This window comes from Mirounga leonina, unplaced genomic scaffold (genome assembly GCF_011800145.1).
Source record: "Mirounga leonina isolate KUSES-001 unplaced genomic scaffold, KU_Mleo_1.0 Mir_168, whole genome shotgun sequence".
NCBI lineage: Eukaryota > Metazoa > Chordata > Mammalia > Carnivora > Phocidae > Mirounga > Mirounga leonina.
Genome location: NW_023270426.1, coordinates 29,228,434 through 29,241,939, shown reverse-complemented (window position 1 = coordinate 29,241,939; position 13,506 = coordinate 29,228,434). Strand labels below are relative to the sequence as shown.

Here is a 13,506-nt window from a genome sequence, read left to right as displayed (position 1 = left end):
CCAGTAGAACGTCCTCCTCACCCCCTCAAGTTGTGACAGCCAAAAATTCTCTAGTCATTGCTAAATGTCTCTGGGGACATAATCTGCTCCCCCCCCCACCTCTCCCATTGAGAATCATTGCATTAGACTCAGCTTTCTTCATAGAAATAACAAATTTACTTGATTTCTTAGAGAAACAGAAAGAAGGCTGTATGTTGCTTAAGATCTCAGGCTCTAGGGTCAGACAAATCTTGGTCCAAATCCTTTTTGTCTGTCACTTCTTAGCTTTTAGACCTTTGACAAATCACTTAAATTCTCTGGGTCACATGGTTTTTCATCTATAAAATGAGGAAATTAATAGAACCTACATTTTAGGAGTGCTGTGAGGAGTAAATGAAATAATGTATTTAACACACTTTAATATTTTCTCTCAAAAAGTAGGCTCAGTGAATGTTTTTTTAAAATGTAAATTAGTGGGTCTTCCAGGCTGCTAGGAACATAGTGGTTATTCTTGTAGTTTAGATTCATTCTTGAATCTTCTAAGCTATAGATGCCTGCCGGTGACCAAAACTTTTAGCTTGTCCTGTATGGAGTAGATTATATTCTTAGGAAAACCTTTTTGCTCTCCTAGACTAGAATCAACTCTCTGAGATTTATGGTCTTTGAAGTTTCAGAAATAATTTAGAGTCTTGGATTGACTTACACCTATCAAGTTATAATATATCTGCTGATATGCTCGTAATTCATTGGTTCCCTACTTTAGCTAGTGCCATTGGTCAGAATGCCAGATTCATTGTCAGTTTGTGGATTCAACAAAATATCTCATTGTGGGGTGGGTTTTTTTTTCAAGATTTTATTTATTTATTTGTCAGGGAGAGAGAAAGCGTGCGCGAGAGAGCATGAGCAGGGAGGAGGTGCAGAGGGAGAGGGAGAAGCAGGCTCCCCGCTGAGCAAGGAGCCCGATGCGGGACTTGATCCCAGAACCCTGAGATCATGACCTGAACTGAGCTGGCAGATGTTTAACCCACTGAGCCATCCAGCTGTCCCAAAATATTTCATTGTTGATTGCAAAGGCAATTAAGTTTGATGATGTACTTTACAGATTCCAGTGAAACTGATTTGAAAAGTTCAGTAGTTAAATGATACTAGATTCAAGAGTTGGCTTTTAGGGGCGCCTGGGTGGCTCAGTTGGTTAAGTGACTGCCTTCAGCTCAGGTCATGATCCCAGGGTCCTGGGATCGAGCCCCACGTCGGGCTCCTGGCTCAGCGGGGAGCCTGCTTCTCCCTCTCCCTCTGCCTGCTGCTCTGCCTACTTGTGCTGTCTCTGTCAAATTAATAAATAAAATCTTAAAAAAAGAAAAAAAAAGTTGGCTTTTAGAAAACCGTGTTAGTCTGGTTCAGTAGTAATATATTTTTTTCAGTAATATTGGGTATGTGCTAGGCATATTAGTAGTTTGAAACTTTGCAAAGTATTTTGTAAATCTAAGAATAAGAAAATGGCTTCTAGGACTTTTTCAGAGGAAAAGAAACAACTTGGACAGTAAATGAGAAGAGGGAATATTAGGAATCATGTCAGGTAACTTTCATGTAAGTGCAGTGCATGCTAGGCAGTTAGTTATACTTGTGCATATGAACTTGGATCTCGAAGGTCACATTTTCTTTGGCAAATACTTTGTTTCATGTTCAAGAAAATTAAGAATAAATTGTTTTTCATATGCCACAGGATTATTTCAGTACCCATATGACTTAAAAATTTTTTTTGATTTGTAAAAATTTTGTGTTTATTATTAATTCACTCTTCTCTGAATTAGCTTTAAAGTTGTGTTATCTTAGAAAATTAAAAAAATTTTTTTTTCTTGGGCGCCTGGGTGGCTCAGTTGGTTAAGCGACTGCCTTCAGCTCAGGTCATGATCCCAGGGTCCTGGGATCGAGTCCCGCATCGGGCTCCCTGCTCTGCGGGGAGCCTGCTTCTCCCTCTCCCACTCCCCCTGCTTGTGTTCCCTCTCTCGCTGTGTCTTTCTCTGTCAAATAAATAAATAAAATCTTAAAAAAAAAAAAAATTTTTTTTTTCTTTTTGGTTACCTAAAGAGATTATTTCCGCACATTTGTTTGATTCCTTGTCACAGTGAATTCTTTGGATTTGCATATTAATTCATTCTAAATAAACAATGATAAAATCATATTTCTTTTTTTTTTCATATTTCTTTTATAAATGAAAACCTTGTCCTTCCAGTCTTTTCAGTGTTGCCTTAATCTTATCATACTTCAAGTGATAATTATTCTGAGCCAATAATTTCATTAACAAGCAAACATAGATAAGGGAAACCATGAGTCCAAGGCCTTTCCTTTAGCTGTTCAAATTTGAAGATTTTATCAGTTGAGAGAAGAATGATTGCTTTGAAGGAAGTGGATTCTTTTCAACGTATCCTTAATATGATTTTTATTTTTCAAAACTGTTTTGGCTATTAGGAAAATCTGGAGAAGATGGGACCTCGTGTTCTGGATTTGCAGTTAGAATTTGATGAACAGGCAGTACTGATGGAGAATATAGTCTACCTGACCAATTCCCTTGAGGTAAGATGGGCCAAGGATTTAGTTAACTATAGTAACTATAATCCAGTTCTTTTGTTTTATAATAAAGCTTTTTGTGAACATCTTCTTTGTTTAGTATCTTTGCCAAATATACTTGTCAAAAATATTTTTGGAGGGAAAGAGATTGGGTGGGTATACAAGTTTCAGGAAGAAAAAAATAGTGTGATCTTATTCCATTTATCAATTATTTTATACATAAAATCTCTCATATTATGGAAGAATTACTTCTTTTTTTCCCCCTTCTCGTTTATACCTCAGATTTACAGAATTGACTTAATTAGAATCCTTTGTTCATGAGGTATTATCATAGGTCCATGCCTGACCCTGTTTTGTTTTGTTTTAAAGTTAGTAATGTAATGAACGTCCCGAACTTTATCTATTCAAGCGGAAGCCTTTTATGCTGATCTCATTTTCTCTTATACAGCAGATAGATGCCAGATTTCATTATAGAAAGTGGTGAACATGACTATATAAATAATAATACTGTGAGACAATTAAATAATTGATTATAGTTTTCCTTTAATGTTTGTATGGAAAATAATAAAATTGCACACTGTTTTCTTAAAACTTTTAATTAAAGAATTTTTTTTTTGATGGACATGTAAATGATTTAGTCTCTTGCTCTTCAAACAATGTTATGCCATGGGAGCATTTGATCCTGAGTTTCAGAGTGCTCTCTCAGTCCTGTCCTGTGCTTGGCTGGTTTTCTGAAGAATGCACAGATCATTTCATGTTAAGTGGAGAACCTAGTTTTTGCTCCTTGGGGAAATGCGGTGATGATTAATTTCAATCATATTAAGTGATACTAATGACTTTCATTTTCCCTCCTATTTAGCTAGAACACATAGAAGTCAAGTTTGCCTCCGAAGCAGAAGATAAAGTCAGGGAAGACTGCTGTCCTGGGAAACCACTTAATGTTTTTAGAACAGAAGTAAGTTGAAAGAATCTCACTGAATCATTGCATTTTAGAGCTAGAAGAGACCTTAGATATTACATCCAAGCCCATCATTTAAAGATGGAAGAAAGTGAGGTGCAGAGACGTGAAGTGATTGCTTTGGTCTAGACCACATAGTTTGTTAGAATGAAGCTGGGTTTGAGCTCTTCTAATTCCCTGGTTGGCACTATGCTCACTTTCCTTTGCTCTTATGAGTGGCATCGGATGTTATTGTGGGTTTAAAATCAAAATATGATTTTTAAAACCTGAATTTTTTTTTTTAATTTTAATTCCAGTATAGTTAGCATATAGCGTTGTATTAGTTTCAGATATACAATATAGTGATTCAGCAATGCTATACATTACTCAGGGCTCATCATGATAAATGTACTCTTAGTACCTTTCACCTCTTCTACCCATCCCCTCACCAGCTCCCCTCTGGCAATCATCAGTTTGTTCTCTATAGTTAAAAGTCTGTTTTTTTGGTTTGTCTCTTTTTTCTTTGTTCATTTGTTTCTTAAAGACCACACATGAGTGAAATCATATGGTATTTGTCTTTCTCTAACTGACTTATTTCACTTAATATTATAATCTCTAGATCCATCCATGTTGTTGGAAATAGCAAGATGACATTCTTTTTTATGGCTGAATAATATTCCATTCTGTATATAACACATCTTCTTTATCCATTCATCAATTGATGGACACGGGCTCCTTCCATAATTTGGCTGTTGTAGATAATGCTGCAGTGAACATAGGAGTGTATATATCCTTTGGAATTAGTGTTTTCATTTCCTTTGGATAAAAACCCAGTAGTGGAATCACTGGGTCATATGTTAGTTTGATTTTAAACTTTTTGAGGAACTTATGTACTATTTTCTAGAATTGCTACAACAGTTTGCAGTCCCATCAACAGTGCACAAGGGTTCCTTTTTCTCCACATCCTCACCAATACTTGTTGTTTGTTGTGTTGTTGATTTTAGCCATTCTGACAGGTGTGAGGTAGTATCTTTTTGTGGTTTTGATTTGCATTTCCCTGATGATGAGTGATGAGCATCTTTTCATGTATCTGTTGGCCATCTGGATGTTTTCTTTGGAAACATATCTATTCATGTCTTCTGCCCATTTTTAATTGGATTATTTGTGTTTTTAATTGTGGTTATTATTGGTATTGAGTTGTATTAGTTCTTTATATATTTTAGGTACTAACCCTTTATCAGATATGTCATTTGCAAATGACAGTCAGTAGGTTGTCTTTTAGTTTTGTTGGTTGTTTCCTTTGCTGTACAGAAGCTTTCTATTTTGGTGTAGTCCCAATAGCTTATTTTTGCTTTTGTTTCCCTTGCCTCAGGAGACATATCTAGAAAAATATTGTTACAGCTGATGTCAGAGAAATTACTGCTCTGCTCTCTTCAAGGATTTTTATGGTTTCAGGTCTCACATTTAGGTTCTTAATCCATTTTGAGTTTATTTTTGTGTCAAAACCTGACTTTTATTAAAAAATAGACTGGAAATTGAAATGTAAGGTTTTTCTGAAACAGTGAAGAGTAGCTTTCATGCTTTATTTATTTTTTTTAAGATTTTATTTATTTGCGAGAGAGACAATGAGAGACAGAGAGCATGAGAGGGAGGAGGGTCAGAGGGAGAAGCAGACTCCCTGCTGAGCAGGGAGCCTGATGTGGGACTCAATCCCGGGACTCCAGGATCATGACCTGAGCCGAAGGCAGTCGCTTAACCAACTGAGCCACCCAGGCGCCCCGCTTTCATGCTTTAGATGAGTCTTGGTTTGATAATGTTATTCAAGACTTTTGACTTCTGGCATAAACCAGATTGATGAATCATCTTATGCTATACTAGAATTGCTTTTTTTTTCCCCCTTATTTTTTGGCCAGTATTGGTGAAGAAAAGCAGATTTTGGAGTTTTGGGAGATTCTCTTTATTTAGTCTCAAAAAATCCATTGCCCAGTGGAGTGCAATTGTGAGAACCCATAAAATGCCCTACTTTTCTTGAGAAGCGGAGGACTTATAAGTATCCTATTACTTTTACCACATTTAATTGAAAATGCAACAAAGAGGGGGCGCCTGGGTGGCTCAGTCGTTAAGCGTCTGCCTTCGGCTCAGATCATGATCCCAGAGTCCTGGGATCGAGCCCCGCATCGGGCTCCCTGCTCCGCGGGAAGCCTGCTTCTCCCTCTCCCACTCCCCCTGCTTGTGTTCCCTCTCTCGCTGCGTCTCTCTCTGTCAAATAAATAAATAAAATCTTTAAAAAAAAAAAAAAAAGAAAATGCAACAAAGAGGAAAAGCTTATTTTGAAAGAATGAGGTAATCATGATCATGAATATCTGCTGAATTTATCATCGTATTATGAATATTCTCATTACATTAAAATACGGTGGCTTTTTAAAGTGCAGGCCTTCGGCTCATGGATAGGTACATGAAATAGAGCTCCCTATACAAATGTTTCTTTTCTTTTTTTTTTCCTAAGATTTGTTTATTTTAGAGACAGAGAGAGTATGCACACACATGCATGCGCAAATGGGATAGGGACAGAGGGGGAGAGAGAGAAGCAGACTCCTCGCTGAGCACAGAGCCTGACCTGGGTCTCCATCCCACGACCCTGAGATCACAATCTGAGCCGAAATCAAGAGTTGGGTGCTTAACCAAGTGAGCCACCAAGGTGCCCCACTGATAGGTTTCTTTCGAGCTACTTTAAAACGTTCTATTAAGCTACTATGTCTTTAAGTCTTTCATAAGACTTAGTTGACTTTTTCCACTTAAAATAATGAGCAGGGTCTTTGACTATATAGCTTATATAATGTAGGACATAGTATGGCGTATGACTGAGTTTAATTCTGGCTCTGCCTCTTATTGGCTATGTGACCTTGAAGTACTTTTTTTAATGTTTCTGGTTCTCAACTTCTCATCTGTGAAAAGGGGTTTTAAAGAGCTACCTTTCAGGATATAGGAATAATGTCTATAAATTGTTTAGTACAGTGCCTGGTACACAGTAGAAATTCAATAAATGATGGGAGTTGAAGAGGAGAAAATATAATTACTGTTATTATCCATCATCAGTATTGATATATGTACTCAGAGTCATTTTTATCTAGGCATTTGGTTGTAAGCATGAGCTTTTGTACATTTTCTCTTTTATATTTGAGTATCCCTTGGTCTTGATTTTAGAATACCAGAATTAAATTTTTCATTGGGCATTAAAAATTGAGCAGAGATTTTCTCTCCCTCAGCAGTATTCAAGTTTAATTTCATATAATTTCTCTTTATTTTCCTAGCCTGGTGTGGCAGTTTCCCTAGTGAATCCCCAGCCATCCAACGGCCACTTCTCAACCAAAATTGAAATCAGGCAAGGAGATAACCGCGATTCTATAATCAGGCGTTTAATGAAAATGGACCGAGGAATCAAAGGTAAGTGGTTTCCCTGAAATGCACATTTGGTAGTAGTTTGTGGATAGGATGAGTTCTAAGCAGAGGGAAGAAAGAAGAGTAACTGGCCTGCTTAGGGACAGCAGTGTCATGTTGTGCAAAGAATACTAGACTCCGAATCAGGAAACCTGTTTTCTCTTTGGGACATTGTGGCTGTGTAGCTTGGTGACTTAGCCATGTCACTTAAACTCTAAACTGATCTCTCTTTCAGTAAAATGAGGATAGTGGATTAGATACTTTTCTAAGTCTCCATCTAGCTTTCAAATTGTAACAAGCAATTTCTATCTCTTAGAGGTTTTTAGATTGAAGGCACACATGTACTTAATATTTTAAACTAACCTGCCTACTAGGTCTGCTCCTGGGGAAGGAAAAGAGAAACAGTAAAACTTGTTGAGTGTTTGCCATTCATTAGCCATTTAATCCTTTAACTTCCTGAAAATGGAGAGGGTATTTTCATTCCCTTTTACAGATGATGACATGGAGCTCAGAAAGGCTAAATAACAAGGGAGATTTCATTCAGGTATCCTGGAGCTGGAATTCAAATTCAGGTCTTTTTGACTCCAAAGCTTGTGTTCTTTCTTCTAAACAATGTGTTTTCAGCTAAAATATGTAAATAATCTTAATTTCTTATCAAGATTAAGTCTAGATCTTCCATGATTAGATTTAATATAATAATTTATAGTTTCTTTTTTTTAAATCACTCAGCCAGGTCTGAGGCTGAGCGGGGTATAAAGGGAGTTAGTGTATCTCTTTATTATTTTTCTTCCAAATTATAAAGACAAATTAATCTTGAGATTCCCTGTTTTGCATTCTCTCTCTTTTCTTGATGGCAATCAAGAGTTGATTGGGTCACATTCTATCAGTATAGAAATTTTCTGAAAAGATTTAGAAATCCAAGACAGTAACCTAATTTATGGAACTATATTCAGGTCAGCAATATTACATTAACATAGAAGACTTAAAATAGCCCTTTGGAATTCATTCTACAGGTATTTTTTTGTTCTCTTGAGGTCATTCATACATCTTCTGTGGACATTTCTTGAGAGACTCTCAATATAGCGTATGTAGTATATATGTGGAGACTCCTGTGTATGTACTAAGGCTTTGGGGACTCCACAGAGTACTGTTCATTAGGAGGCTGCATCTAGTGAAAGAGTAGGGTCGAGCTATTCAAGTACATGATCACAATCTAAAGAGGAACTGCTCTGTACAGTAAGGGAGATATAGGTAAAGTTGATAGCACAGAAGAAGATGCGATTATTTCCAGCTGTGGTGATCAGGAGTGAATCACAGAGAAAATAACTGTTTGGATGCGACCTTGGAAGTTATACCTGGGGGGGGGAAGAGGGAGGGGAAGGGCATGTCAGCGGGAGGGATGCTCTCATGTTTTGCTGTGTAGGAGCAGCATATTAGGGCTGGGGATTTTTCATTTGTAAACACTTTTTTAAATTGTAAAATACATGTAACATGAAATTAACCATTTTAGTCCTTCTTAAGTGTACAGTTCAGTGGTATCAAGTACGTTTACATTGTTGTGCAGCCATCACATTATTCACCTCCAGAACTTTTTCGTCATCCCGCACTGAAACCCCGTATCCATTTAATAACACCTTGCCATTGTCCCTCCCTCTAGTCCCTGGTAACCACTGTTCTACTTTCTGTCTCTTTATATTCAACTATTCTAGATACCTTATATAAGTGGAATCATGAAACAGTGAATAAGTGGCTTAAATTGCTTAGCAAAATGTCAAGGTTCATCCATGTTGTTATAGACATATATCATGTTCTCTTGGTAAACCAGGTAGTGCCATTCTTAGAACTTTCAGGCCACAGAAAGCAGAATTTGGAAACTTTGAAATATGAACGTACAAGGAAGCCATCTTGTGGCCTTCCATTTGGCTGTTCTATATTGCATCTATTCGGTCATGAGACGATTTTGTAATAGGTAGAACTCTTATCTTTGAAGAATATTGTGGTGGGTTTTAAAGAAAATAGATAGTTCTGTGGACCCACTGGGTAGGATTATTATGAAGTTAGAGCATGTAATAAGATGTTTTCCTATATTGGAAATTGTATTTTGTAATGTTACAACTGCCTCCCTTTTAAATATGCTCAGATACAGGACCGATGAGGTTCTTCAGAATTGTACTGAAATGTGTTTTCTGTATCTCATCTTTTCTCACTAAGCTTCTGGCATAATTCTTACATCCTTTGTCATACTAGCTGTGAATAATATTATCATAAAGTACTTAAGTTTGATGTTCGTAGCTGCTATGAATTTTCGAAAATGGATAGAAATGTTAGGGTGGAGTTTGAAATTGATACTCCTTCAAGTATCTGCAGAAGAGCTCTAACCTTGAGACTTCTTCAAAAGCCCTCAGGATGCTTTGATATATAAGGGGGCTAAGTATATTGAGTGTATGAGACGGGAAGGGAGTGAAATTCAGTAACATATTTCTCATTCTGTTTGCTGCAATAGCCAGTAAGTTGTCCAATTAGTGCCAATTGCATTGAGGGTGATTATGATCTAGGTCCAGGAGGAACTGGAGTGTAACCATCATTTCTCTCCACAAAGGCCACTGAGCAACTATTTGATGATAATGACTTTAAATCACTCCCAGCCCATGCCGCATATGAACTGATAACATGGAGGTGAAAGGCTGCATTTCACATTATCATTCCCTAGGGACTGTCAGTCAGTTTCATCTTTTCTCTAAGTGCCTTAATTCTTGTGTAGTTGCAGACTTAAATTTCTGCATTTTCAATGATGAGAGAGGTCTGCAATAAGAAAAGAGAGTAAAACCACTAAGAAAGCTCCAAGAATTATTGGCAGTAATGAGCTATATGGTGAAACATCAAATATGTTTTGTCACTTAGATGCCTGATTGAGTATTAAGGCTTCTTTGAATAGTTTGATTCAGAATTGCTGGGAATGATGAGGGAGTTCTGTTTCAGAAAGGAAGGGGGAGAGAGAGAGAGAGAAGGATAGAGAAAGAGAGTGAGGGGGGGGGAGGTGCAGATCTGCAGTAAACGTCTTATGCATAAAATCTCCTGGCAGAATTTCACACTGCTTCCATAGCAAAATATTTAGTATCACCAGTGTGCATGTTGAAATGTAATAGCTGTTAAAATGAATTGTATTTTTTCCCCCAAATAAGACTGTCTGGCCAGGTTTGCCTTCATAGTAGTCTTGGATAGTTATTCTGTAAGCTTCAATATCCCTACGCTAAACGTAGTCTTTCAGTCTTTGTTTCCCAAAGAGAATATAATGCCTGGATAACTTGTACTCCTGCCATAGCCACCAGCTGCATTAATGTCTGCTTTTATCTCTTATCCCTCTCATGCTAAGCTTCATACTCTCAAGGCAGCATGGGGGAGTGTAGCTCATGGACCACCTAGCAATCTGCTTTAGAAAGGGGTGCGAACTAATTCAGAAAATACCTTCTATTTCTGTGGATCGAGTTAAGTATAACTAGCCATGCTACACGTAGAGTGAGATATAAACCCAGAATCAGCATTTGTAGTCACTTATGTTGTTTTTCTACCATATAAAATAAAAGCATTTGATGTCGGGATGCCTCAGAATTGCTGAAATAAATAAATTTTTTTTCAGGCTCAGTTGTTGGCAGGATTGTTGGATCATAAATTTGTTCAAGGGCCAAGTGCTTTCTTTGCCAGGAGCCATCTTATCAGCTCGCACAAGAGCAGATCAGGAAAATCTCAAGCAGGGCAGGGTTGGAGTGCATCCAGAAGCTCAAAACTCAGAAAGCTGTGCCCTTTTCCCCGTCCTTCTCCGTCTCTCCTTGTCTCTCACCAGCTTGTCTCTCACCAGCTTGTCTCTCACCAGCTCACCAGTCTCTACCAACACTTTTCATCCTTGGAGCAAAACAAGGAACTGGTAATGCTGTTTCTTAGAGTAGTAATTCTTTCTCTAGAAGTATCTTTTGAAAAAAGCTACGACTCTCGCCGTTTTAATGTATCCCAGGAACCAAGACAAGAAAGAGAAAGAAGTTTTAGACCTACTAATATTTTGAAAATTGGTTAATTGAAGCATATAAAAAGTGATTTGAGAAACCATATAGGATAATGCTCAAAAATATACTCAATCCTTCCTCGTGGTTTATAATTCAAGGTGAGGTGTTACATAGAATCTCTGCCTCTGAGTCTTTGATCTGGGTAGAAGCTAACAGGAAGATTTGTTAGATTTAGCTCTGCTTTCTGAAATTGAGTCTTATTTAATAATCTCATGAAAATATCTTTTAGATAAACAACCAGTGTGTTTAAAGCTTGAATTGTCAGGCTCAGGCATGGGTTTGAGGCAGTGACTGTAATTAAATGCTCATATTGATCATCTTTTTTTGCTATAGACCTTTCTAAAGTGAAGCTGATGAGATTTGATGATCCACTGTTGGGGCCTCGGCGAGTTCCTGTCCTGGGAAAAGAGCACACTGGGAAGACCCCCATTTCTGAGCATGCTGTTTTCCACGTGGACCTCATGAGCAAGAAAATTCATCTCACTGAAAATGGGCTAGGGGCAGATATTGGTGATACAATTATCTATCTGGTTCATTAAACTCATGCAGATTGGAGATATATCCTGGTTTCTGGGGATGTGACTATTCTGTGTCTACAGATTGGGTATAAGGACCTTAGGCTGGACCTTAAAAGACTTCATTTCTAACCATCAAATTCTGTAATCATAGTTACACCAAGTCATCTTGGAATCCTAACCTAATAAATTTTTTTTTTTCTTCCTTCTTGGGACTTCTGAGAGAAGTAGTTTGTACCATACTTTTTTTTCTTTCTAACAAACCATTGCTATAAAAAAACAACAACAAACTATTGCTATTTCCCAGAAGCTTCTAGTCTTTCAGATTAATACAAAAATGTCAGTATGTTTCTTTTTGACATGTAGTTTATACTACTTATGAAGGCTAAGGATCATCTAACAACTTTTTATATTATACCATTATGGAGTTAGTTATATTTCTTTTTTAAAAAGAAAAACTGAATTAGCTAGTTTTACTTTTTAAAGGGCAGAACTCTTATGATGATTTAAAAAAACACAGAATATTTTGACTTAACAAGTATTTTGTATAAGAAACAAATAGGTTTTACATTTATAAGAATTCTTCTAGCTTTCATATATTTGATTAACCACCAATAGTACTTTTTTAGGGCTAACATCAATAATTTATAAGCAGTTTATAATGATTTACACTAAATTTAGGCATTTTAAGAGAGGATTTCCTCCCCCCCCCCCAGAAATCTGCCATTTGTTAGATTTGTCTCAAGTCCAGTTGTGTTTAAAGATCATGTCTGCTGTATTGCAGATTTATTGTTTTACTCCTGTGGAATGTCTTTTGATGTTATCTGTGCCATTCTGCTTCATATGAGGAAGAATATTAGGTATTGACTGACACTAGAGAAAAATATTTTCATTTCTTTAAGGGTTCAATATGGGCAAAGACTGGGTGGCTCAGTCGGTTAAGTGTCTGACTCTTGATTTTGGCTCAGGTCATGATCTCAGGGTAGTGAGATCAAGACTGCATTGCCACCTGTGCTCACTGGGGAGTCTGTTTGAGATTCTTTCCCTCTATCCCTCCCCCACTCACATGCACGCATGCACTCTCTCTTAAGCAAATTAATCTTAAAAAAAAAAAAAAGACAGTATGGGCAAAGACCAATTCTGATGACTGTAAGGAACCTGAGTTCTAATTTTCAGGTTAAGTCAAAAGATTATACTGAGCTGCTGCTGCTTTTTTTTTTTAAGATTTTATTTATTCATTTGACAGAGAGATAGCGACAGTAGGAACACAAGCAGGGGAAGTGGGAGAGGGAGAAGCAGGCTTCCCGCTGAGCCGGGAGCCTGAAGCGGGGCTCGATCCCAGGACCCTGGAATCATGACCTGAGGCGAAGGCAGACGCCTAACGACTGAGCCACCCAGGTGTCCCGATACTGAGCTTCTTTATTTTGCAACAGTTTGACATTACTGGACCACACTGAATGCTTTATCATAGATTGATTGAAGTAAGTCATTTCATATTAGAACTGAAAGATCCCTTAGAGGTCAAGTGCAAGTCATCCTTTATCTGGTAAGGGCTGGCAGCATAGCATAGCAGGTAAAGTTACATGCTCTGAAGTCAGACTAGCTAGGTTAGATTTCCACTTCTTCCATTTGCTACTTGGGTGATTTTGGCCAGTTACTCAGCCTCAGTTTCTTCATCTGTAAAATAGAAGTAATAATGTGTCTAGCTACTTTCTAGACTTAGCATGAGATGTTTAGGTGAAACATTCTAGGGAAACCATATATATAACATAGTACCTGGCACGTGGTAAGCCTTCAGTAGATGTTACTGATTAATAATATTAATGGTAATAATAATAATAATAATAATAAATCCAGGATGTATTGGCTTAAGATTATTATAGGCTATAATCATGTCCTTTGTGTTGGTTTCTATGGGGCCACTGTTTTGTTGCTTGCCCTCTAGATTCTTTTGCTGCTCCCTCAATCTGTATAGCCTTAGTTATTCCCTAAATCAAGTAATCTTTCCTGG

General features: G+C 37.4%; 1 protein-coding gene across 2 annotated transcripts in view; it reads left to right on the top strand.

Annotated features, from left to right (window-relative positions):
- The window catches only part of LARS1 (leucyl-tRNA synthetase 1), a 73,375-nt gene extending 61,665 nt beyond the window's left edge, over positions 1-11,710 (top strand). The window contains exons 29-32 of one of the 2 annotated variants that reach the window (XM_035014392.1): positions 2,449-2,553; positions 3,407-3,502; positions 6,796-6,928; positions 11,314-11,710. In XM_035014392.1, the coding sequence (XP_034870283.1) occupies positions 2,449-2,553; positions 3,407-3,502; positions 6,796-6,928; positions 11,314-11,519 (540 nt within the window). In that variant the 3' untranslated portion in view covers positions 11,520-11,710. The remainder of the gene's footprint in view (positions 1-2,448; positions 2,554-3,406; positions 3,503-6,795; positions 6,929-11,313) is intronic. The other variant, XM_035014393.1, reaches the window with a different exon arrangement.
- The last annotated feature ends 1,796 nt before the right edge of the window (positions 11,711-13,506 follow it).